The following is a 27092-nucleotide window of genomic DNA, read 5'->3' as shown; positions in this document are numbered from 1 at the left end:
CAGAGTATTCAGGCCATCTCCGCCTGCCACATTTCCACTGCTCCTCAACAAGTTCAATTTGAGACCAATTATGATTACGGTCCTCTGCTGATTTCCATTTAAAATGTGTCAAAAACGACATGAAAGGCTCATTTATTACGAGTGCACGTAAGAAGTCTCTCTGCAAGCTACTGCGGCAAACAGTGATAAGAGAAGTGAAGTAGAGGCTTGAAGGCTGCGTTTTACACTAAAATTACATCAGATCTTTTCACATCAGATTGAGCACAACTAAGTGTGAGCACAACTAAGTGTGTAGCATGCTAAGGTGACAACAATGCCTGCCATGGATGTTTGCCAGTTGCTCCGAATGTTCAAAATCAGTGTTAAAACGCTTTTAAAGCCTCGAAGGATAAGATGATCCAACTTTCAAAACCCGTCTTTTTTTGGCCAGCCACAGCAATCAACTACCTACCTAGGTAGCTGTTTAGCACATTCACTAATTCGTTTGTAAACAATTAACAAGCTAGCTACTTAGCTACCACGTTTCAGTAAAACTGTTAACAGACAAGCTAGCAAGCAACAAGATATGCCACGTAAGTCTAAAAATCACTTGAGGGCAAATCAGATTTGACTGTTCAGACAAGTCGCCAGGCCTGGAGTCAGATTTTTATCTCATTTTCAAACGACATACGGTGGTGGTTTGAAATGTACCTTGAAATATCCGATTCCATGTCATTTTTGGTTGTTCGAATCGGATATGCTAAAAAAATGGATCAGACACAAAGAAATGATAAAAAATAAAAATGTGTTGACGAGTAATCATAGAAAAAACTGGAATACTTCAGCCCATCTCCACCAGCCACATTTCCACTGCACCTCAAGTAAATTTGACTAATTATGATTCCAGTCCTTTTATAATAATTGGATTTCCATTTAAATGTGTCAAAATGACAGGAACATGCTAATAATGTATTATTAGTGCACATAAGTCTCTGCAAGCTACTGTGTCAAACAGTGACATGAGAGGAGTAAAGGCTAGAAGGGTGCGTTTACACAGGCATCACAATTCAGATTTTTCTTCACTAATTAGTCTTTCGACCAATCACATCAGATCTTTTCAGAGCTGATCTGTTTGGTCAAAAGACCAATTAGTGAAGAAAAAAAAATTGGCTGCCTGTCTTAACACAGCCAATGTAGTACAAAAACCCTAAGTGCAATCAATTCTCTCATCTTTCTACAGACACTTACCCACTCAGTCCAAGCACACTTCCCATACATTGACAACTGTCCGCTTTTCATCCAGATTACATGTTGCTCCAAATCTTCAAGGGAGAGATTAGATTTATATGTAAATTACTGCATGTTGAAGAGGTTTTTCCCTTGTTGGCTAAATGGAGAGCTATCAAATTAAAATGAGAATAGTGAACAGGTGAGGTAATCATTGATTGGGGAAGTGGTAGGCATTTGGACACTTCCTGAAACAGAATGGCACAATTTAGTACAGCACATCACTTTGTGCGTGCATTTCTCATTCCTCTGTAGAAATGTCTGTGGTCCAGAGGAGGCTGGTGTGAGGAGCTACAGGAGGACGGGCTCATAGTAATGGCTGGAATGGAATAGATGGTCAAACACAAACCATGTTCGACTCCAGCTCCTCCCACCAGCCTCAGTGGGTGGGACTTCCTGGCCTTTGTTCCCTTAATTTCTCTATCATTGTTTTCCTCCCTATAGTACCCAACATTTTTTTTAACATAGGTGACATACTGTAGGTGACAACACAGAAGATTCAAAAAAAGGTTGTTTTATTTAGTTTACTTTCAAATGGAAATGTTTCTTTTGATTCATTAAAAAAAGATAAAGCATCAACGTTTTGCAGTTGGTCTCGAGACAGAAAGCTGCAATGGGATGGTGAGAATTAAGTAGTATGGAAATGACAGTACAGGCACAGCTTTTCAATTCAAATGATACATGCTGGAATAGTTGGTGCAAATATATACAGCAAAGACTAACTCTCCTGGTAAAACATGCTTAGGATTTAGAGAGAAATGGGCCTGTATTCATGGAGCATCTCAGTAAGAGTGCTGATCTAGAATCAGTTGTTTTGCCTTTTACAATGACTAAGATTACATGAACAGTGGAGACCTGATCCTAAACCAGGGCCGGGTTCCCAAAACTATCTCAAGGCTAAGTTCATCATTAGAACCGTAGGATCCTATGGTTCTAACAATGAATTTAGCCTTAAGATGCTTTCGGGAAACCGGCTTCTGCACTCCTACTCAGACACTGTGAATAGGGTCCCTGGAAAGTTAGTAAAGCCAATAGTCGTCATGAAAAAAAACCCACTACGATTCTGAAGTATTTTCTTTTTAGGTAAAACATCACAATTTCTCACTATTTACAAAGACATATCAAGTAAAGTAGATCGTAAGGCATACATACATCAAATCCCAGAAGGTGTGTGTGTGTGTAAATCCATTTGAAATAAATTAAAACCTAAGAGAGATAATGAAATCGACACGCCATCACAATAATAAACTCCTGAAACAAATTGACTGGCGCTCGTTGAGAAGGCATTTTCAACAGCACTTTGCTCTATAGCATCAAATCTGTCCGTTGATAGATTATTACATGGACATCTATCGTTGAGATAACTCAAAATAAATTAGAAATGGAAATAGCTGTTATTAGTATTTGAATGAGTACCTGATTTCTCTCTTCTATAAACCTACGTTTGACACCTTCGCATAACTCACAGAAAGTGTCGGGGAGCTTCCCGTTAAAAGCCGTCACAGTTGATTCTGTCATTTCATATCACATGTCCCGATACCATCTCGGAGAGTGTATGGAATTCCACCCTGCAGAATTACCACACACACACCGTATATAGTGTTGAATAAAGGACACTTTCTGTTTATATACATAACACTTTGTACAGACTTTTTGTTTTGCAAATGTCAAGCCGTTTCCTCTTCCGCTAAAAACTAAACGAGGAAGAGAATAATTTCTCAGTCGATTAAATTACGACGTTTCAGTGAATCCAAACCTTTGATTGAGCACTTGGTCAGTTGCGTTTCAGAAAAAGTTACTTGTATTCTATTTCCTTGCATTCACAACAAGTTTTTCACTAAGAAAACCTGGTTCTCTCTCTTACAATGTTTTGGATAATATTAGACCTGTACAAGACAAAAATGGCCCAATTTCCTACCAGCAAAACTAGGCAACCTTGGCAGTAAAGTATTAAGTAGACACTAAGCATTCTGATTCTGAAAGAGAGATGACCCATTCTCTCCCAAAACAGACTCCAGACAGTGTCCCACAGTGTTGTGATTTAATCATAAAGGAAATGTCTTTAAGTCTTCTCCTGGTCATTCTCCAACCAACTAGAGGAAAAATCTAAACTGAAATCCACCATAAGTGGCAGTAAGTGTTCCAGACTCCAAGTCTTTGTGGATGTGGTAATGTCTTTACAGAGTCCCCATATCAGGCAGGTGAGGACTGATACATCAATCAAACCTACTTGCATCCATACTGCATTCAGCTTATTCCTGGCACATACCCCCTGTCTGCCACAGAGGGGCGCTGTGCTGTCGCTGTTCTGTCCTCGGACTGACTGATGGCAGTGTAAACTAAAGACAGTTCAGCGGCCCTGGAGGTCCACCGGCCCCTTCACTTCGGCACTAGGAGTCTGGAGGTGGTGGAGGAGGTGAAGGCCGGGGCCCGAGCCCGGGCTTGGAGTAATGTCTGCGGCCCAGCAGCGTGAGGCTATAGCTGGGTGAGCTGGGGGTCACTTGGGCCCTTTGGTGGAGGTGTCTGTCTCTGTGGACTGGCGTCCGTCGTTCCAGGCCTCCCGGGTGCTCTTGAGGGCCTGTGTCCGCTGCTGGTCCACCACCACGTAGTCCACCCGCTCATCTGACACTGCCAGACCAATCCCATTACTCTTCTTCTGGAGAGGAACACACACACACACACACACACACACACACACACGTCAGCTTCAATAGTGAGTGAGTGAGTGAGTGAGGTCTCACCTTCCGTGGTGGGGTAGACTTGCCGGGGTCCAGGTCTAGGTCCAGGTACTCCACCTGCTTGTCTCCTTTGGGCTTCACCATTGGGCTGCTCCCCCCGTCCGCCGTCATAGGCGCACCCAGCTTCATGTTCTAAGCAACAATGGAGATACCATGTTACAGTGGAGATAGGGGGATGATAACACTCACAGAGCATGATTAAATGTTAGTGCTACACTCTAGGAGTGGGCAAGAGGAGTGGTAGTACAGCTACAATGGAGACAGAACTAGAACAGTCTACTATTAAACATACATTGAGGTATTACGCAAACCTCAAGTCACGTCAGTATGTACACTACCACTGCAGACGGTGCCTGAAATCTTAGTGGGTTTTGAGGGGAAATTACACCACAACCCACACCATGCAGTGAGAGCATAGGCTCTATGGGCATCTCCGGTTAGGCTCCAAACTGGCAACCCAGGCAGCTTGTCTAACCACACTTGGCAACCCGTCTCACCTCCTCTACGGTGTCAAGGCCCTCCATCTCCCTCTTAACAGGGGTGATGGGGACAGTGCAGTAGAAGGACTCCTCTCTACAGAGACAGCAGGGAAAGGTCAGAGGTCAAACAATAACAAAGGATGTACTGAGAGGGGGAGGAGGAAGAGAGGGACTAGGAAAAAATATAAATGAGTGAAAAAAGCAACAGGAAGTAAACATTGGGTAAAGGCGAAGAAACGATAAGGGAAAACATATCAATCAAGCAGACATACTATACAGGAAATTACCCATTTTGCTGTTGGTGAAGTTAACCAGTCAATTTAGGAGAGAACGGAACAACGTTAAACAGTGATTATGCTGTTCAATTTATGACTCCCACCGGGAAAATAAATATATTTAGGACATTTTTGCTGTATTCAGACAGATTAGAAACAGTGGTGAGACAAATTAGTGAGAGACAAATTAGGAGACAACGTGGGAAAGGTGGAGACAGAAATCAAACCCTGGTCACCGGGGTTGTGTTCACGTGCCTACACCACCAGATCATGGAGCCTGAGCCAGGGAAAATTATTTATATCTGACCTGTCAACAAAAAGGGTCCTTGAGAACTGATGGAAGAAAAACACAAGTTAGAAGAATAGAAGAAGCAAAAAAGAGATGTCCATCAGATGGACTGAATACCTGCAGGGGGAAGGAGGAGATGTCCATCAGATGGACTGAATACCTGCAGGGGGAAGGAGGAGATGTCCATCAGATGGACTGAATACCTGCAGGGGGAAGGAGGAGATGTCCATCAGATGGACTGAATACCTGCAGGGGGAAGGAGGAGATGTCCATCAGATGGACTGAATACCTGCAGGGGGAAGGAGGAGATGTCCATCAGATGGACTGAATACCTGCATCAGATGGACTGAATACCTGCAGGGAGAAGGAGGAGATGTCCATCAGATGGACTGAATACCTGCAGGGGGAGGAGATGTCCATCAGATGGACTGAATACCTGCATCAGATGGACTGAATACCTGCAGGGAGAAGGAGGAGATGTCGATCAGATGGACTGAATACCTGCAGGGGGAAAAGAGTGAAAGCGCAAACGAAAAAGACAAAAAAAGCAGGATGACAAGTGATGGAGGGGGAAAGAAGAGGTGAAGAAAATAGAAGTGTTGAAGAGGAGTCCTTCTGTGGCAACCATCAATTTATCCATAAAAGATGAGGTTTGGGAGGCCGAGGAGGATGATAACGGAGTATAACTTTTACTAGGTATACTATACTAACATGGGAAATTAGAAACAAGAAATGTGGACTCATCATTTCAATATCACCACACTAACAAAAAACAGTATGTTTTGAAGTGAAGTCAAACTACACTATATACACAAAAGTATGTGGACACCCTTTCAAATTAGTGGATTTGGCTATTTCAGCCAAACCCGTTGCTGACAGGTGTAAAATCAAGCATACACCCACGCTATCTCCATAGACAAACATTGGCAGTAGAATGGCCTGACTGACGAGCTCAGTGACTTTCAACATGATACCATCATAGGATGCCACCTTTCCAACAAGTCAGTTCATAAAATATCTGCCCTGCTAGAGCTGCCCCGGTCAACTGTAAGTGCTGTTATTATGAAGTGGAAATGTTTAGGAGCACCAACGGCTCAGCCGCGAAGTGGTAGGCCACACATTCTCACAGAACGGGACCGCCGAGTGTTGAAGCGCGTAGGGCGTAAAAAACGGCTGTCCTCGATTGCAACACTCACTACAGAGTTCCAAACTGCCTCTGGAACCAACGTCAGCACAAGACCTGTTCGTCTGGAGTTTCATGAAATGTGTTTCCATGGCCGAGCAGCCGCACACAAGCCTAAGATCACCATGCACAATGCCAAGCGTGGGCTGGAGTGGTGTAAAGCTTGCCGCCATTGGACTCTGGAGCAGTGGAAACGCATTCTCTGGAGTGATGAATCACGCTTCACCATCTGGCAGGCCAATGGACAAATCTGGGTTTGGCGGATGCAAGGAGAATGCTACCTGCCCCAATGCATAGTGCCAACTGTAAAGTTTGGTGGAGGAGGAATAATGGTCTGGGGCTGTTTTTCATGGTTCCGGCTAGGCCCATTAGTTCCAGTGATGGGAAATCTTAATGCTAAAGCATACAATGAAATTCTAGACCATTCTGTACTTCCAACTTTGTGGCAGTTTGGGGAAGGCCCTTTCCTGTTTCAGCATGGCAATGCACCCGTGCACAAAGCGAGGGCCATACAGAAATGGGTTTGTCAAGATCTGTGTGGAAGAACTTGACTGGCCTGCACAGAGCCCTGACCTCAACCCCATCGAACACCTTTCGGATGAATTGGAATGCCGAACGCAAGCTAGGCCAACATCAGTGCCCGACCTCACTAATGCTCTTGTGGCTGAATGGAAGCAAGTCCCCGCAGCAATGTTCCAACATCTAGTGGAAAACCTTCCCAGAAGAGTAGAGACTGTTATAGCAGCAAAGGGGGACCAACTCCATATTAATGCCCATGATTTTGGAATGAGATGTTGGAAGAGCAGGTGTCCACATACCTTTGGTCATGTAGTGTATTTAAATTATTCTGCATACTGATGTTCTATGGATATTCAGCCCACTAAGATATGCCATCAGATAAATTACATTGCAAATGGTGCACTTCACCGTGAATATTTTTTTTTTTATAATTGAATTGTAATACATTCATTGGCTACTGACTGTATGTGGAACATTAGCTTATTAATGTGACAAGTTTGTTGTTAGAAAATGTACATAAATCACTGTAGGATTTAACATGAATATTTTAGAAGAGAGTAGTTGAGGACGTGTGTTACATACTAGTTCGTCTGCCTTAGAGACCATGGCTACATAATTCTCATCACAGTCCTCGGAGTCGGTGCTGGAGGCGGTGCTATGCACCGAGGGAGGCCTGGGGGGCATGGGGAACCTGGAGGGACTGAGCAGCGTCACACACAGACACACACACACACCGTTTAACACACTGTCGGTACACACACACAAATAGCAGCAGTGCCTGCAGAGTTCCCTGCAGATTAAAAATGACTCACTGGAAAAAGACAAAAAGCATATTTCTAAGACATGACTACTTTGACATGTTATGAGGTGACTACAATCATGCGGAGGGTTAGTGTTCTGATATAATGCCAAACCTACAGTCATATGCAGTAGAAAGGTCAGTGTCAACTTAGTCGAATTCCAAAGGTCAGCTTTATGTTTTACTCCCAAATGGTTAGGATGCGGTGAGCGACAATAATCCTAGATCTGTGCGTAAGGGCCACTGACCCTGAGCTGCTGTAGAGGTAAAAGGTCAAAGGGTAAGACACTTACTCCCGAGCAAAAGACCTGGTGACAGGCGAGCGGACAGGCGCTGATGACTCCTCCCACTCAGGTAGGGGCTTGATCTCCAAAGGGGCGGGCTTGGCTGTAGAGGGGAGGGGCAAACACCCCCGTCAATCTTTCTCATCACGTACCATCATCGCAACACAATACATTCTATTCCACCATTCAAAAGGTGGTGGGGAGGTAGGCTTTCATTTGGCCAACAGAGGTCCCTAAAAGCCACAATACCTCATTACAAGACTAAAACTGTAGGCTGGATTCCAATATGAGAAGTTGAGTGTAATACAAAAATGTAATCAATTGGTTATAGGTTTATAGAGTATGTCCACATTGAGTGTCCACAGCCAACCGTTCCCGCATGGTTAACGTAACAGAGCCCAATCTGGCAACCCGGGTGCTATAGAAACACATTCAGCATAGCTCCCTCAGCCTGGCTAGAAAACACCATCTGGTGCTGCAGTCTACAGGACAGCAGCACTAACACTTCTCAGCCTACAGTACAGCACTAAACACCCTTCATGCAAACCAGAGATATATATACACATATCTGAACAGAACATAAAGAGGGGAAAATATCATTCATCGTACCTGAGTAATAAACTTTCCTCCATTACAAATACAATAAAGAGCACATGATAGAATTTATTACATGTTGAAACAGGAGCATGCCAAAAAGTGTTAAAAATACAAGAGGTAATTGGTTAGAACAGTCCATCACTGGTGTGTTTGTGTGCGTCAGTAACCTAAGAAACAATTACTGTACTCGTGTAATACATTAATGCTATTGATTACTTTGAATACGTGGGCTTGAGATTTGGTTGTTGGTGCGGTACACTAGTACACTGACAACGTTCTCCTACGTACTGGAGATCTACCACTGGACAACAATAACATTCCTGAGATATGATCTTTCCACCATTTCCTGAAGAAGCCTAGAGGATAATATCTGTAGGGTGTTGGTGCGGTTCAAAAACATGTTATGAGAACAAAATGTGGAATCAGAAATGACAACTGAACAGAAGAGGGGCCCCCGCTGGTCCAGGAGTTAGTTGATTGGATGAGACAAGATACCGCGTGATGTCACAGGAGAACATTCAGAAGCATGCGTTGAGTTCAGACACGTTCGGGGAGAATGAGAGATGAGTATTCAGAACCAGGCGTCGTTGTTTGGTAGTACCTACCCTTGCGTCGTCTTGGGAACTCCCCTACGGTCTGAGAGTCGGTTCGCTCTAAACCAACCCCCTTTGCTCTTATTATTTTAGGACTCTGACCTGATTGGTTAAAAAAGAAGACTTTTCACATTACCATCATTGATAAAACGATGACATCATTGTAACCCCTATCTTAATAAAACCCTGCCATGCAAAGCCGACAGATCAACAGACTTTGTTGAGAGACAACTCACTACTTCCACCCTACCATTGCGTCGTCCCTATTGGTGTATATACAGTATAGACAGGACCATCGCCATGGCAACAGCAGACGATGACATTTCCCATCATGCACCTCACTCCACGCAACATGGTTGTGACGAGGGAGTACAGCTACGACCGGAAGTTACTTTTCATAGTAGGTTAGGAGAGCATTTTAGCTAACCCTAACCATTTTCCTAACCTTAACCCATGTCTCCTAACCTGCTGGGTCAATTCTCCTAACCAGCTATGAAAAACTAACTTCCGGTCGTAGCTGTACTCCCTCTAGTCAGAACCCTGCAACATGGCTGGCCTCAACAGAGACTTAACAGGACAACAACATGCACCAGTATGAGTGTGGAAGATCCACTGAAAGGACCATTTTGAGTGCAACAACACATCCACAACAGCAGACAATAAAAGCGCACATGTATCTGTACACCAGCAGACTGAAGTTATAACCTTATGTATAACCATCACTATAGCCAGAAAACACCGCATACCCCAGATAAAACCATGGCAGACATTTATAATTGACCCCATAACAAAGCCATAAGGAAAGTGAATGAATGAAGCTACTTGTCGGCATCGACCACAGATGTTTCAGCCTCACAAGACCTCACCTACAGAACCAAACCAAGCAAGAGAGGCCCAATCCCAAATTGACCCCTGGACCCTATTCAATTGTGGAGATCTGAGAGGAATTGATTTGTTAAAGCAATGTGGTCAAACTTCCACCAAGTGCATAGAGTCTAGCGGTCGATTTGTACCAGAGCCAGCGAGAAGGCTAGAGAGATTAACCCTGAAGACTACAGAACACAACAGCCCTACAAGAACACACAGGCTGGACAACAGAGGTCCCAAACTCAGCAGGTGGATAGCAGTGGTGGTTAAGGTGAGGACAGAGATTGCATTGAGATGGAAGTTTACGGTGACGGCCCAAGGTTATGAAAAACTAAAGTAAAAAACTAAAGTAACTGTATGCCTATCCCTTTGTCACCATACTAAGGACCCCATGACCACAGTAACATTCCAGTCTAACATGTCCTTGCACTGAATCACTCACATTCAGCACCCCATTGTGACACCATGGTAGACACTGGAATGAAAATAGCCAAGAGTCATTGATCTGAAAGTTAAAGCTCTAAGCCGTGAATAGAGAGGGACTGACTTCAGGATTTCTAACATCTTCCCTGACACTGAGTCCCCCTTTCTTCTCTACCATTGACAGTGACTGGTAATGACCTCTGCTTTGGGTCTGCCTCCCCCGTGGGATATTCAAGTCCTTCCCGCTCTAGATTGAAATGTGGTTCAGGAGGGGGTTGTTGCGCCATCAAAGAGGCCCTTTCAGAGGGGGGGGCTCCATGGTGATGGTGGCCCAGGCCGGTCACCCCCCCCAAAGCCCCAGAGAGGGCCCCCTGAACTCAGGGACAAAAGTCCCTTTGAATGAGGTGAGGGGGATAGAAAATGAGGAGGAGAGCAGGCTAAGCTAAAAGAGGCTGAGAGGAGGGTGGATGAGGCTTTGTCTAGAACACTGCCTACATTGAGGAGAGAGGTCTAGAACACTGCCTACATTGAGGAGAGAGGTCTAGAACACTGCCTACATTGAGGAGAGAGGTCTAGAACACTGCCTACATTGAGGAGAGAGGTCTAGAACACTGCCTACATTGAGGAGAGAGGTCTAGAACACTGCCTACATTGAGGAGAGGAGCAAAGGGTGAGCCACAACAATCTGCACTCCTGTCTGATGCCATACTGGAATTGTATAATGACACATTCTGAAGTGTTCTACTTAAGCAATAAGGCTCCTCGGGGGCACCTAAGGGCTGTTCTTACGCATGACGCAATGCAGAGTGCCTGGATACAGCCCTTAGCCGTGGTATACGGTCTGATATACCACAGCTTTTAGCCAATCAGTATTCAGGGCTTGAACCACCCAGTTTATAATTCTAAATAATGCAATGGTCATCTGCCTTTCATAACCATGAGCCAGCACATGTAAATGAGCGTGAATTAGAGTTGAATGCCAGGATGTAGAGAGACGAGCAGTTGTGAAAACATTGATGCAACAGCAGATAAAGACAAACGTACCAAGATTCTCTCTCATTCAAAGACACACCCCTTTACACCCCCATTCCCCTTCACAGCCACACCCCTTCACCCCCAGCCATCCACCCATCCTCCCTGCCCCCCTCACCTTTGCGGTCCGGTTTGAGGTTGCGGTCCACGGGCGGGGGCTGACAATCGCTGATGAGCATGGGCCTGCGGGGTGGGGTATTGGGGCTTGAGCGAAACCCCATGTGGGCCGGCGGGGGAACCTGCTTGCCCAGGGAGAACTCTAAGGTGCCCGGGCCCGGGGTCATGGGGACATAGTTGGGTTCCATGATGGGTTCACAGCCCGACAGGCTGCCGGAGCGGTGGTGGGATGGGGAGTTGGCGCTCATGGGTACGTAGTTCTGGTCAACTTCCTCCATGGACTGGCTGCCCACTGGCATCATGCCTTTGTTTTTCTGGAGGGGAGGGGGTGCAGAGAGAGAGGCAGGCTACATGAGGGCATAGACAGACATAAGACAAAAACACATACACAAGAAAAGTAGTGAGAGCATGCAAGCTTCCTCATCTTAATCTGCACCTTAGTACACTTCAAAACTCCATAGTCATAACAGTCTAATACTTGGAAGGCTCAGTATCGATGTGAGAGGTCCTTTATGCTGATCGTTTTAAAACTGATTCGGGAGCATGTCGTGGAAAGACTGACCAAGTAGCTGTTGAAGCTTTCGTTGAAGTCAAACGAGCAGCTCTTGTCAGAGGGAAACGTCCTGGGGATATCGTAACAGTCCTGGGAGCCCAAATCTGCAACAAACATGACAGAACACTTAAAACCAGTGTAAACACAACATACCTACAGTACAGTAGTCTAGGTAGGGCTTACAGCAGTATGAATCAAAATGGTGTTAAATACTAAATAAAAAAGGGCATACAAATGCACCATTGGAACCACAGTAAGTGTTGAACAGGGATATGTGAAGTCTGTCTCATCTCGGCACTCTGGACTATAGTTGCCGTTCTTGCTCTGGTCATCATGTGTAACTTCACACTAATGCATTTCAGAAGGAGTTCAGACAAACAGGATGATACGACTTGGGAGGTCGCCAGACTCTAAAGCCAAGGCAAGCAAAGCAAAGCCTACTCTGGTACACAAACGACTAGACAAAACGGGGAATCCCGGGACATTTGCAAAACGTCTTTGTGTTAGTTAAACAGACCCGTTTCATGTTAAATGATAGGAACAGAGTTGGACCGGATGTAGCTGGGGATAATGTTTTATCTTGAACTTTAACCTCCTATGCTTTTTTGGTCGTGTAAATGACTGTCCTTTAACAAGAAAAATATTAGACATTTTTTTTGGGGGGGGGACAAGGGTTATTACCAGCGGCCACCACCAGAGGGGGTGATGATCAGTGTTTTTTCTCTACTGCTAGTAGAAAAAATGGGTTGGGAGCATCGACTGTACATAGAGGTTGGAACTAAGGCACCAAAATGCTTTCTCCTAAACTCTGAAAGTACGTGTTGTCTGTCTGCATGGTAACCGAACACCACTAATACTGCTACACCAGATGTCCTTGGAGGCAAGGCAGTCTTCGGCTGTGAAAAAGTATTTGTAATTAGCCATTCAAAAACACATCTGTCGCGTCAAGATAATTATCCTGGAGGATTAGACACTTGCTTTGCGCTGCAGATGATAGTGTTGGCTGACAACAGCACACACCAGCCATGTGTTATGAACATCCTATCGTTGCTAGCATGTGTATTTAGCCTTTATAATGATGACACACACACACACACACAATCACTTAGCCTCATGATTAGTGAAAGGATGTGGTACCCTGTCACTTAGCAAAAAGTGAGAGTCAAATGGAATGCTCGTGATCAATTATACATGTTTCTCATCTATTTGACAGGACTAATAAATCAGGACCAATGAATCAAGATCAATCAATGAGCCATACCTTTCCTGAGGCGTGATGAGTCCATGGTGCCGATGGTGTTGCTCCTCAGGGCCTTGTTCCCGGCGCTGGTGGGCACGCAGTAGTTCCCGTCCGTCTCCGACATGGAGCGCGGCACGCAGTACGTGTCCGTGGGCGAGCGCTCCGCGGGGGGCGGCGGGTGCCCCGGGGTCAGGGTGCTGAGGGAAGGCTTGGGGGGCCGGGGCGGAGGCATCCCATCCCCACCCTCAGACCCACCACTCGCTGGACCCCGAGGCACCTGATAGGTACAGTTACTGCCTGGTGTGGGAGGAATATCGTAGCTAACCGACAGGTTCCTCATCTGAGTCTCCATGGAGGGCTTCCGCGAGGGCGCGTTGAAGACGTAGAGCTCCGGGGCGTCGCCGTCGACCGGGACGGGGGGCGAGGAGGCGGAGGCCGACTTGGGAAGGAGCACAGTGTCCTGGGAGTAGGAGCGGGGGAGGTGGTAGAGGCTGGAGGAGAGGTCGCCTCCGCGGGAAGGCGGAGAGTCATAGATGGAGGAGGCGGAGGAGGGGTGAGGGGGCAGGACAGAGGAGAAGAAGCCGTTGGCGTGCTTAGAGGAGGAGCTAGTGGAGGTTGGCGTGCGGTGGGCGGGGACGTTGTCGTTCAGGTCCGTCTCCGACGAGGTCGACTTGGAACACTCGGCGTGGGCTCTATGGCAACGGCACAGATAGATAAACATCAGGAGGCTGAATGGTGTGTGAACATTTCACACACACTTCAACATAGATTAGTGATATGGGTTACGTCAACAGAACCACCAATAACTCCTATTGAGGTCCACTGGATATGTTGTTGAGCAGATCTCATTGAGTTGTAGGTTCAGTATAATGATCCATGTTTCATCCTGTGGGTCATTTCAAAACATGCAGGGTCAAACACTGCACTGTCCTTTGCCAAAGGTCCATTGACATATTAAGCTATTCTGGATCATTCCTCATTTCCCTGTGCTGCATTTTGGATTAATGAACACTTCTCAAACACATCAATTCCAAAGGTAAGTGCTGGGTTAGTTTTGTGTGTATTTACAATGTGTGTGTATTTGTGTGTGTCTACATGTATATGTGCATGTTTATGAACCTGTGTGACTTTGTGCACAAGTGTGTGTGTGTGTGTGTGTGTGTGTGTGTGTGTGTGTGCGTGCATGCATGCGCGTGTCACTCCACACTAGACAGGCTGCTCCAGACTCACTGCTTAACCTGGGGAGGAGAAGAAGCCCCTTTGCTCTCACACTCCTCCAGGAGGAGGTACTCCTGGGGGAGAGGAGTCACAGAGCTACACCACCACACGCAGAGAGGAGGAGGAGGAGAGAGTCAGAGAACCACATCAACAAGAGAGAAGAGGCACTAAAATATGGACAACATAGAGACAGTACAAGAGACCTACTAAAGCACACAAAAGTAACCGGGAAGAGAGCGAGAGGGCGGGGGAGGAGAGCGAGAGAGGGCGGGGGAGGAGAGCGAGGCGGGGGAGGAGAGCGCGGGGTGGGGGTGGGGGGGGGGGGGGGGAGCAAGGCTAAAGACACCATACTTAGTTAAAAAAAAAGGACACAAACCTAAAGTACATTCTAACAGGAGACTAGATGGAGACTAGATGTCAGAGAAACACATAGGGAAATGTCACAACACCTCTCCACTCTGCACCAATGGCAGCACTGCACTGTCATATCATGACCCCACACTCACCTGTTGGGCTCTGGCTTCTTGCTCTCACAGTTGACCAGCCACAGGTAGTCCTGGGGTTCGTCCAGGCTGGACTCTGAGTCCAGGTGGCGCACGCTGACCGGCTGGTAGGGAGGGGGCACGTTGGTCAGCATGGCCGGAGGACCCCCCAGGCCAGGGTGAGGGGGCGTGTCCACCACAGAGCCACTGCTGGCCGCCTGGTGGGCAGCCTTTGCCGCTTCTGTGGGGAAGAAAGAGGGGGGGAGGGAGACAGTCAGAACATCTGTGCACCGGAGTTAGGATCATGTTGTTGAGAATGCTTCCATGCACAACAGTTATTACCGAAACGTACATGTTCTGTTGTGATGATATTATAGGTGTTTGTATGGTTAGATTTCTGACTTGTTTGTGTACAGAAAACAGTATAACGTTCTATAAAAGCACTACAGAGCAGCGGGAGTTGAACACATGACTGAGATACCGCAAGATACATCCAGTATAAACAGGTGATGAGTCAGACTTGAAGGACACCTCTCTCACACACACACACACACACACACACACACACACACACGTCTGTGAACCACGCAAATACTGACTTTCAAATCTTAACAATCAATGATTACGCATGAGAAATACAACCATGAAACTAAAATGTAGCATTACATGTACATTACAGTTTGAGGGAATTTACTGAGGGAAATATAAACCCAAATGCTTCCTTTCTTCCTACAGCTACTGTATCTGCCAATGTTGTTCACACCTTTAATACTGAGCTGTATTCTTATCCAAATCTGTTTTGCCTTTTGAATCCCAACCACGGCCAAACAGCATTTCCTCAAGGTCTCTGCCTTGTCCTTCTGTGTGTGGAGGCGACTGTGTGTGGAGGCGACTGTGTGTGGAGGCGACTGTGTGTGGAGGCGACTGTGTGTGGAGGCGACTGTGTGTGGAGGCGACTGTGCTTGGTTGTGCTCTATTCATAACCTACTCTCTGCCTGCATTACTCCCCGCCTACACTTCTCAGTGTGGCGTACACACACGCACACAGTCTTTGAGCGGCTCCCTAAGTGCTCAAGCTCAAGGATGCGCACCCTGAGATGACAGCTGCTCTCTGAATCGTTACTCTCTCCCTCTCGTCCCATCCCGCCCTTCCTCTCCTCCACTGTTCTCTTGTACACCCTCTCCCTCAATCGCGCCCCAATCAGTCACTATTCTCCTGCTTTATCCTGTGCACTCTCCTTCTCTCACTCCCTATACATTGCATCCCTTCATCTCGTCTCTTCTCCCCATTCCCCTCCTCAGTTCTCTCCCTCCCACTCTCCCCTCCTACTCTCACTCCACACACTACTATCCTGCTTTATACACTACACTCACTCTCTCCATCCCCTTGTTTGTCTGTCTTATGTGCGGCTTCACCCAGGCAGCAGGAGAATCCCTTTCCTCCTTATTCTCCCCCTCCCACACCGGTGGTTTACAGCCCTGCTGCTCCAGCCCCTTCCACTCGCTGACATTTCCCCAGCCACGGTGCACCCTCGCCTGGGCGCGGGAGTGGGCTGAACTGTCCCCTCTTTGTTTGTGCTGTATGATCAGCGAGCGAGACTTCGCAAGGCACAGAGAGCAGTAGCCAAGGCCCCTCTGCAATATGAGAGCCACGCCGCTCGACCACAGAAATCTGCATGGGTATTAAGACAAACTTGCTGCTGGAACCCATAATAAACTCAACCTTCCAAAACGGCCCCATAGATATTATGTTGTGGTTGAAGTTACACTAGAACAGAGAGGGTAGGATGCAGCCACAACACCGAGGAAGGAGTGAAGCTGACCTTGTTGAATACATGGTCTCCCTGTTGTCATAGATGTAGTGGGTACTGCTGATATCATAGTCCAGGACATTTCTCCTCGACTAGGGCCTCTAAATGGTTCCCTAACATTCTGATTAAACCCACATGCATTACAATAGTGAGTTTAGACTGTAGGGTCCATTTCTGCAACTCAACCACAGCCTAAAATTAACACGCGCCAGCTGCAAAATGCAGGTAGATTTGGGCATTGGTTTTGTTTCATAGCTGGTAAATGAGTCGCACAAAGTCAAAGAACTACGAATCATATATAGCCTATCCCACCTCTGCTGCGACACTGCCTGGGCTGGAGGCTGTGCGCACCTGAAGAGTGAAAGATACATTTTTAGAAGCGCTACGCACAGGCATAAACGTTGGTCTAATTTACAGAAAAATGTAAGTCTACTGATGTGAGAATTTGTCCTTGTGTTTCTTGGCCATTTACATTGTTTTGTTCACAAGCTAGGTTTTTTTTCTATGTTTGAGTTTCAACAGCTAGAGAAGAGAACTCTTCTAGTCAGACTCAATCTCACAGGCACAAACACGAAGACTGGAGCCGCGTTACCACGGTAAACCCCGCTCTTAAAGGGACAGGAACATTTTTGTCTCATCTGTGATATTTTGGTTAAAAATGTAATTAATATACCACATTACTTCTTACTAGTAATAAATGTATTGTTTTAGAAACATTACAAAGCATGCTCATCCGTTTTGAGTGGCTGGTAGATTTTTCCATCTAAAAAAATATACTTTTTAGGCCCTGAACTCGACAGTACCTCCCGTGTCAGCTGAGAGGGAAGTTTAGGTCCGGAGGCACCTGTATGTGGCCCCCACTGATGACGGTGGGAATGGACGTAGAAAGAGGAACTCTAAATAAACCACAATTCTGGTTTGGTGGTCCCCATTTACTCGCTTTTCCCTGAGTAAGCGCGCGTGCGAACGAAGTAACGAATGTGAGAGAACAAATGAGAGGGAGAACAAATGAGTGACAGAAAGACCGCGAGAGAAAACAAACCGAGAGAGCAACTGAGAAAGGGGGAACAATAAAGGTAGAGAAGGAGATAAAGTGGCAGTGGGGCTCAGCTTAGGGGGGAGGGAGGGGGCACACAATGCTTTAATTATACAGGGAAACATGTGGTAACGTGAACCCACCTGAAGACACGGCTCGTTAGGCCTCATTAAGCCTGTGCTGGAAACAAAGGCCGCTTGGCACACCGTGTTCAAACCAAACCTACACTACACCAGGATGTGATCATTATGTGAGAATAATACGTGTGGGGAAAGACTACCGTTTTCTCATGCATATTACTGTTCTGTTGCATTTCTGCGTTTCTCGCTTTTCTCATTGTATAGACACATCTCAGAGTTCCTCTCGTGTGTGCATGCGAGTGTGCGTGCCTGCGCAGGGATGTGCGTGGTACGTGCGTGTGCGTGTGAAGCATCATCATTACCGTCGTCCGTGGGGTTGAAGCCGCAGATGTCACAGATGTAGCGGACCCACTTGTTCATGTCGTCCTCCGTGTCGGCCACCAGGTAGAAGACACGGTCGATGGTCTTGATGTCGAAGATGAAGCTGTGCTCCAGGTCCTTCTTGTTGAACGTGAGCCCTGCGTCCACCTGTGGGGGGGGGGGGTTAGCATTAGCATGTAGCATTACCAACTACTTAACAATAGGGCTTAGCATTAGCACGTAGCATTACAAACAATAGGGGTAGCAATATCCGTTGTAGCCACAGCAGCTATAAGCCACTGTCAATGTCATTACTGTTATAACTGCCTTTTAGCAGTATTAGCTAGTGGTACTGTAGCATTACTAGAACCATTAGTTTTCCCTGATCACGTGACCTGACAAAAAACGTATCACATAACTAGGGTCCAGAGTAACATACTCCGGGCCCTAATCAGCCGTAGCATAAGTAGTGTTTCACCTGTTCACACAGGTTGAGGTCGATCACGCGGATGGGCTTCTTGGCGTGGTCATTCTTGTAGTACTCCAGCACGTCTGGGTCGCCCGAGAGACGGCCGCTGCGGAGAACAAACCACCGCTTCTTCCATGCCTGCAGAGAGAGGGGAGACAGGAGACATTTTCATGTTGATCTGTTCACATATCATCCCTTACTTAAATTCCACAGTACACCCAGAAAAACTCCCCCACCCCCCCTTGAAAAGCTTAGCAAACCCCTGAAGACTTCACAACACATATTCTGGGGTATGGCCTTGTCCTAGAGTGGCTCAGGGGACCAGAGAAGAGCGAGAGAGAGAAAGAGGGACAGGGAGAGAAAGGTCACTGTGTGTTCGCTCATACGGCTCCATTCCTGGCTGACCACAGGCTGGACAGGGGCTTTGTTTTTCCACCCTGGCCTCTCTGTGTGCTTCTCTCTAGCCCTCCCTCTCTCCATCGCTCTTTCCTCTGGTCCTGTAAGCCACACAAGGACAGGCCTGTGCTCAAAATTCACCCACTCTCCCCCTCTTCTTATATCCCAATCCATCCCTCTCCCTCTACAGCCTCTTCAGCTCTCTCCTCTGAGCCCCACTAGGACAGACAAGCCAGAACTAAGTGTCTGGAACACCAAGAGCCCACAGTCACCACAGACAGACATAGTTTGGTCTGGTTAGGTCTAGTAGCCCGACTGTGGAAGAGCACAACCAACCACTCTAAAAAGGGCCACAGGCAATTAGGATTTTACAATAGGATTTGTCCTCCATCTGTCTAGGAGACACAGGTTCCGGGAGAAATGGCACCCTATTCCCTATATAGTGCCCAACTTTTAACCAGGGCCTATATGGAATAGGGTTCCATTTGGTACACAGGCACAGAGCTTCCAAGGCAGCTAGGGTTTAAACACTGGGTACAAAACCCAGACAATGGGATATGGCAAAGAAATAGAATCTAAATAGAATCCCATTCTATTTCTATGGCAGACTTAAGACTGTGGGATGGATAGGTTGACAATGGGGAGTGGTTTAGTTTTAGTTGCACAAAAGGCACTAAGAATAAATCCCGGGTGTCAATGATCGTCAGCCACTACCATCCGAAAGTCAGTCAAAGGAGAAAACGAGACGGAACCAAGTGAGATGTCTAAACAGGAGTCCGCTCTCTAATGCTTTTATTTTTACAAATGAGGCCCGGCCCATCTAGATGTCTTTTCACCTAAACTGTGTAGCTTAAACTTATAACGTGGTTAACTTGTTCAATGAAACCCGCTCCCTGAACTAGGAGAAGCTAACTCAAGGATAAGCAGGAGTAAAAAGCACATCATGAAAACAAACTGTGGCTAATTGCTATGAGCCACCAACTCTGATTCGCTGAGTCACTTACGCTAAGCTTGAGTTTTTTTGGAAGGATTCATTCCCGGATTGCAGCTTTAATTGTGCTTAATCAATCCGCTTCAGGTTGAGCAATATTGTGGAGCAAAATAGACTCTGCCTATCAATGGACACTTGATAGAGGTATTGAATATTGAACAGTGAAAATGGATACAAAAGATGACATAACAGAAAACAAATGCTATTCATGGATTTCAAACAAGGAGGGTAAACCAAAACGGTAGAAAAACAACTCCCTTTGGAGATCAGAGCCCTGGCCTCACCCAAACACAGCCAGCAACGGCCTGTGAGGAATGCAAACTAAAAGCTTTGTTGTTGTTTTTTAGGGTTAAGATTTGAACCGGATTAACAATGCTGTGTGTTTTTTTCACCCTCCCTTCAATTGTTTTTCCATCCACAGAGTTCCCTTTGTTAGCGGGCCAAGCTCCGGGTAGGGACGAACAGCCAGGAGGAGAGAGAGAGAGCTCCGGGTAGGGAAGAACAGCCAGGAGGAGAGGAGAGGAGAGAGAGCTCCGGGTAGGGAAGAACAGCCAGGAGGAGAGGAGAGAGAGCTCCGGGTAGGGACGAACAGCCAGGAGGAGAGGAGAGAGAGCTCCGGGTGGGGACGAACAGCCAGGAGGAGAGGAGAGAGAGCTCCGGGTAGGGACAAACAGCCAGGAGGAGAGGAGAGGAGAGAGAGCTCCGGGTAGGAAAGAACAGCCAGGAGGAGAGGAGAGGAGAGAGAGCTCCGGGTAGGGACGAACAGCCTGGAGGAGAGGAGAGAGAGCTCCGGGTAGGGACGAACAGCCAGGAGGAGAGGAGAGAGAGCTCCGGGTGGGGACGAACAGCCAGGAGGAGAGGAGAGAGAGCTCCGGGTGGGAAGAACAGCCAGGAGGAGAGGAGAGAGAGCTCCGGATGGGAAGAACAGCCAGGAGGAGAGGAGAGAGAGCTCCGGGTAGGGACGAACAGCCAGGAGGAGAGGAGAGAGAGCTCCGGGTGGGAAGAACAGCCAGGAGGAGAGGAGAGAGAGCTCCGGGTGGGAAGAACAGCCAGGAGGAGAGGAGAGAGAGCTCCGGGTAGGAAGAACAGCCAGGAGGAGAGAGAGCATCGTCCTGCTGTCCTATTCTGTCAACATGAGAGCCGACCCTGGAGAAATAAACAGGCTGGCTGAAGGAGGAACTTTTCATGGACGTTCACACACACACCCTTTGAAATTCTAATAGGCCTACATTCATGGCACAACCCTGCAAAAACCCTAACACTCCTTACAGTCTACAAGTAAACATGCCGGCGCAGGGTTCAAGAGGTCTGCTTGACCCCGCCCCGCTCCCACACAGTACGCCCCACAAGAAGCTCTGCTCTAAAATTTCAACCCCATTTAATAATCACTGTTTATTCAACCATAAAACATGACCAAAAACAGCCTCCAGATAACAATACACAGAGCAACTAACCCAGTCTGTGTAGAACTGGTCCTGTCCAGCATGAACAGCAGCCTAACCTAACCCAAGCAGCACACATTAGCATGTTGTTGTTGCGCTGCTCTGTTGCGGTCAGACAAAAGAGGGCGACCACTCTCTCTGGTACATGACAAAGCACTCTGGGCTCAGGTTACCCTGTGGGGACACCGATAGGGCCATGGGGTGAGGTTACACTGGGGGAGAGAAAGAGCGAGAGGTTAGGCCAGGGTCGTGTTCATTTCTGCTAAGCATTTCTTATTGGACAAGCTCAGGTAGTCCCTTCCCGTTTCAGTACTTTTTCTACCGTTTGGTGCCTAATGAAAACGACCCTGGTTTAAACACACGGGGACATTTGACAGATGCTCTTATCCAGAGCAACTTACAGGAGCAATTAGGGTTAAGTGCCTTGCTCAAGGGCACGTCGACAGATTTTTCATCTAGTTGGCTTGGGGATTCGAACCAGAGACCTTTCAGTTACGAGCCCAACGCTCTTAGCCACTAGGCTACCTGCCGCCCTGCTGCTGTCCATAGTAACAGCTGGTCTGACTAGTTTCAATGGTGCTGGTTAAGAGCTTGTTGAAGAAGGCTTGTTTGAGTGGTGCTTCATTGCAGCTTCAACACGGAGTGAGTTTTACAAGCCTACTTGATTAAGGGGTGCTTTTCCCATATTAGCATGGTAGCAGATAGTGTGTAGGGGTGGGAGGAAAATGGTCAGGGATGGAAAGCTGTGTGAAAACATGAGCAATGAGAATCACTCTCAAAAGCTCGCTTTCTCCACTGACCCACACGTGGCCATTCCATTCATCACACCTCTACTCTAGTTAAATCTTAGCTAAACTGGTCCCTGTAAACCCCTGCCAGGTTCGTATTCAGTGAAACTGCACGCAACCAGAAATGCCATTGGTGTCTCCAGCCAGACAGCCAATGGCATCTCGCTGACACATACTTTCTATTGTCAGTGGAAAACAGTCCAAAAAGCTCTTCACAACAACCACACATGACAGTGACTGATGCACACAGTAGCTGAATAGCAGCACTGTTAGACAATAACTGTCCACAGACCTAGCCTGGTTCCAGATCAGTTTGTGTGGTCTTGCCAACTCTTATGGCCCTTGTTTTGACAATTACCATAAGAGATGGCAAGACAGCACAAACAGATCTGGAACCAGACCAGCACAGACCTACCTTGTGCTATTGATCCTGAAAAGGCCAGCAGAGGCAATGAGGACTCTAGCAGTGCTGAACTCCTGTTACTGTCCTCTCCTCCATTGTAGTCAATGAGGCACAGAGCACAGAACAGTCAATAATCCAACAGTCCCCAAACTGATCTGAGAGCAGTCGTTACTGATCACAGAACACAGCTAATCCAGGTTAGTCTACTTCCCAAGGCCCAAGACGATAGAGTCGATCAACTGATCACAAATCAGTCCTTACATACAACCAACCAAACAATCTAAGTCGTAACCAAGTGTGTGTTGACTCTTCACTGTCTGGGGGAGTGGAGTGGGACGGGGTGGGACGAGACAGGAGGAGCCCCGGTGCAGCAGCTGTCCCCCCCCCCCCTCCCCAAGCACCCTCCCCTGCCCTCTGATAGGGTGTGATGCAGGAAGAGACCCCTGTGCCCGCTCCAGCCTCCAGCCAGACAGAGACACCATTGAGGGGACGACCGGGAGGACTGGATGGGGGAATGCCATCCGAGTGGAGTCACACTGTTGCCATCAGGGCCCCACTGACCCAGAGACAGAGAGGAGAGGGGGGAGAAGGGGAGAGAGATGGAGTGTCTGAGAGGGAGATGGATGAACAGTATAGAGAGAAGAGAGGTAAAGGAGGAAGAAGACAAGAGTGAGTGAGAAAAGGAAAGAGGGAGAGAGAAAGCTAATACAATAGACTTGAAGCACTTTACCACATTGGGGGTTTCCCCACATTGAAGACTGGTTATGGGGTGTGGTGGGTGAATCAGAGGGACAGGGACAGACATTAAGCAAGGGGGTAACAGTGGGTGGGGCACGGGGCCCTGAACCGCCACATTCCTGGCTATGGCCTTGGCCCTGCCCTCCTATCCAGAGAACAGTGGCCTTTGTTGGGCTTGACTTTATTAAGCTGCCCCCTGGAATATCTGGAGCTCCAGGGCTCCAGTCTCAACCTTCTGCCTGATAGATAGGGGCCACAAAGGGCCCAGAGCTTTAGAGACTCCCAACTACCCAATCGTCTGCCCATACATATGTATTTATATACTGGAGTCTTGACATATCTACTGCTGTACATACGATGCAGTAGATCTTGTGTAGATTCATGCAGTGTACATATATATTGAATTTGGATTACTGTTACAGTGCTGTTTGGCTGTTAATTGGATTCGTGCCGATATTTCTTGATTTCCAGTGTAAAAAAAATATATATTGTTTACTATGACATTTTACTGCATTGTTAGGAGCTAGTAACAAACGTTTCTCTGCATTAGCTACATCTGATAAACTGTGTACGTGACCAATAAACTTTGATTTGATTACTGTACCAACACTGACATTCTGGGAAGGTGGCAACAATACCTACCCATCATACAGCATGATGTAGCCTAGCGTCTGGTTTATTATAGTGACACACACAGACCCAGATTAAAACCAAACAATACCAACCCATCATACAGCATGACGTAGCCTAGCGTCTGGTTTATTATAGTGACACACACAGACCCAGATTAACACCACTCCTGTACTTAGTGTTTATAATGGAGAATCTTCATTGAAAGCTATTTAAAGAAGTCCAGGCGTAGGCTTAATCTCTGTGCAACCGCCCTCGACTGTTCTAACATACTAACTAACATCTATTACATAGTCTAACTGTGGCACCTCTCATAATAAACAACCAAATGACGTAATAGTGAAAGTGAACATTCCAGAAGGATAAGCGCACCAGCTGGTTGGGGAGTTCCACCGGGCTCTAATCCTAATCAAAGAATGTTCTGGAAGGAGAAGAAGAATGGGACATTATGCCGCCATTTAGGACAGTGATTAATGACATTCTCCGGTACTGTAGCTAGAAATGAGGCCAGGCAGCTGGAGGAGCTGGCTAGTGTTTAACAACCTTGAGACGGCAGCGCCTTGGAGCAGGACTGCTGCTGATCTAGGATCAGTTTCACCTTTTAGATAGCTCTCAATGAATATGATTACATAGACAGGCCAGACCTGGATCCCAGATCAGCGTTCCTACTTTGAGATACTATGTGAATATGGGCCCAGCAACATAATATTCAATATATTCTTTATCATTGCTAACTACATAGTAGCTCCTTCCTGCACTTATGAGGTCTAATTATATTGCAATTAAAAAAAAGGTAGCTAATGCACCTGAAGAGCCTTTAAGAGCACCGATGGCTACGGATGGTCCTCCAGGGTAGATAAATGGCACACTTAAACACATCCATATACTCTACATATCTGATGGTTTGGGAGTTAAAGCTAGAATCCTTAATTGCGCTACAATCATTTTTGGTCTTATAAATTAATGATATATACCCATTAACTTAGTTCAACTGTCATAACCCATCAGCACCCAAAATATCAGCTTGTTTTACTCCAATGTTTGTTAACTAAGTAAAATGTAAACAAACAAGCCTCAAAACATGGTTAAAACTATCATTTTGATATCATGGCTGGTCCTTGCATCCATAGCTCTATGAATGAGAGTGGTTCTACTTCTTTAGGTCCATTCCTTAACAAAACAGAGGCGGAGGCTTTATTGTTTCAAACAAATAGTTCAACTTAAAGCACGGCAGGCCTTGGGCTTTTTGCCTGCCACAGTAGCATTTGGAGCAAAAGAGAGAACCGTCAATTGAAGATATAGGACGGTGTTGTTCCTAGGATACCAGCACCGGCGACTGATTAGCAGGCGAAAGGTGACGCTGAAGTCATTTGTAAGTGTGAAATGGGCCCTGGCTCGTGTGCCAACGAGGTCTAATGTGGCACAGCGTGTGCCCTGCTGGACCGTCAGACTCATTGGGCTGGAACAGCGGAGTCGAGTCCATTTGGAACGACAACAGGAGCCACTAACCACATAGCCACTGCTAACCATAAGCTCTTGGGTTGGTCCTAATAGTGGAAACTGACCGTGTTTGGTTGGACATGTCAGGGATTTAGCCATGGTGCTAGTCTTCCGGGGGAAATTAGCTGTCTATAATATAGCTGTTACAGCCAACTTTAGCTTGGTTGCCTCTTCATAAAGGGCCTACCTGCACATGGAACAGATATTCCCACATTGAGCCAGGTGGTGAATGGTTCAGGGGGGGGGGGGGGGGTGGTGTTAAGATGTCAGCAGCTCAACAAGGAGTACCACAGATCGGCCTAGTAATCAACTGACTCACCCAGGCATGAGCCAAGAACAGGAGATGCACACAAAGACCAAAAACAAACTTGGCACTGGAATCGGATATGCACTACAGTAAACCAGGAAATTAACTTGAAGGGTTTAATCTGTCCTGATAAGTGTAGCGAACCAACGTAACACCACGAGACGAATCATAACCCACCGACTGACTGGGTTACATAACTGATTACAGAGGTTACTGGGGCTGTTTGTGTAGGAATTTGTGACCAGAGCCCGGCTGTCCCAACTCCATATATAAACACACACAGCTGCTACCTTTGAGAGGAAAGACTAAGCCAGGCACGCTGGCTTGTGTTCAGTGTGTGTCACAAACATGTCAGGGCAGAGTCCCGGGCATCCACCCCTCGTGCTGCTGGCACTGCCACCAACACAGGGTTACAGTGTCTGTCAGCTACAGCATTCTGCCTAGCTACAACACAGTCAGACAGTCACCTTCGCTGACAACAACCAACTCTCACCTCCTGCTCCATTATATTTAACACTGCAGGCCTATGCTGCCTAGTGACAAGTGAAAGCATGTGGGTTGGTACAATAGGAAAACAAAAATCAAGGCCAAGTTTACATTCTTTTAAATGTTTTTGTCATTTAGCAGACACTCATACAGAGCGCCTTACTGTAGTGAGTACATACAAGGATCGTAAAAAGTAGATACTGTTAAGGAAATAAGGTTGCAATCTACAAAGGCAATTGACCGCTGAAAACGTTGCCATTGCCTCACCTTTCAAAGTACATCAATTAATTGCATTGTAATGGCTGAGACTCAGTTTCTGCAGGGGAGTGATGTCACTCATTGAAGCTATGGTAAACCCTAACCAACTCACCAACCAAATCAAAAGCCACTTTCCTCATTTCCTCATCTAGTCATTACCAGATGGATTGGGATTCCCTTCCTTCCCACTTCCCAGTTGCTCCAAGGGCCAGAACAGGTCATAATGCCTCTGCCTAGATGATACTCCGGGAGGTGGAAACTGCATGAGGTCTAAAGGCTCACACGCCCTGTGGTTATCTCTGGGGCTATTATGTCTGAGCAGCCGGGCTAATGGGTTAAGCAAGTGTCGTAGTGGAGAGTCAACCATTACCCCTCTGGTCCAGTGTTCTCTCCCTCTCTGGTTCAAAACAAGAGCATATGTTAACTTTAAATGGATGGAGCAG

At 46.8% G+C, this 27092-nt stretch overlaps 1 protein-coding gene across 20 annotated transcripts in view; it reads right to left on the bottom strand.

Annotated features, from left to right (window-relative positions):
* Nucleotides 1-1764: 1764 nt before the first annotated feature.
* Nucleotides 1765-27092, bottom strand: part of gab1 (GRB2-associated binding protein 1) — a 68028-nt gene continuing 42700 nt past the window's right edge. For 9 of the 20 annotated variants that reach the window (XM_045722786.1, XM_045722787.1, XM_045722788.1 and 6 more), the window contains 12 exons: nt 18720-18848; nt 18244-18409; nt 14979-15195; nt 14485-14568; nt 13276-13946; nt 12024-12118; nt 11463-11808; nt 9035-9124; nt 7842-7935; nt 7332-7449; nt 4008-4136; nt 1765-3922 (listed from right to left, as the gene is read on the bottom strand). In XM_045722786.1, the coding sequence (XP_045578742.1) occupies nt 3764-3922; nt 4008-4136; nt 7332-7449; nt 7842-7935; nt 9035-9124; nt 11463-11808; nt 12024-12118; nt 13276-13946; nt 14485-14568; nt 14979-15195; nt 18244-18409; nt 18720-18848 (2298 nt within the window). In that variant the 3' untranslated portion in view covers nt 1765-3763. Of the gene's footprint in view, nt 3923-4007; nt 4137-4501; nt 4578-7331; nt 7450-7841; nt 7936-9034; nt 9125-11462; nt 11809-12023; nt 12119-13275; nt 13947-14484; nt 14569-14978; nt 15196-18243; nt 18410-18719; nt 18849-21551; nt 21694-22742; nt 23033-27092 lie in introns of those variants that run through there. The other 11 variants (XM_045722800.1, XM_045722803.1, XM_045722792.1 and 8 more) reach the window with 11 other exon arrangements.

Source organism: Salmo salar, chromosome ssa08 (genome assembly GCF_905237065.1).
Source record: "Salmo salar chromosome ssa08, Ssal_v3.1, whole genome shotgun sequence".
In the NCBI taxonomy this organism is placed as follows: Eukaryota; Metazoa; Chordata; class Actinopteri; order Salmoniformes; family Salmonidae; genus Salmo; species Salmo salar.
This window is presented reverse-complemented; position numbering and strand designations above follow the sequence as displayed.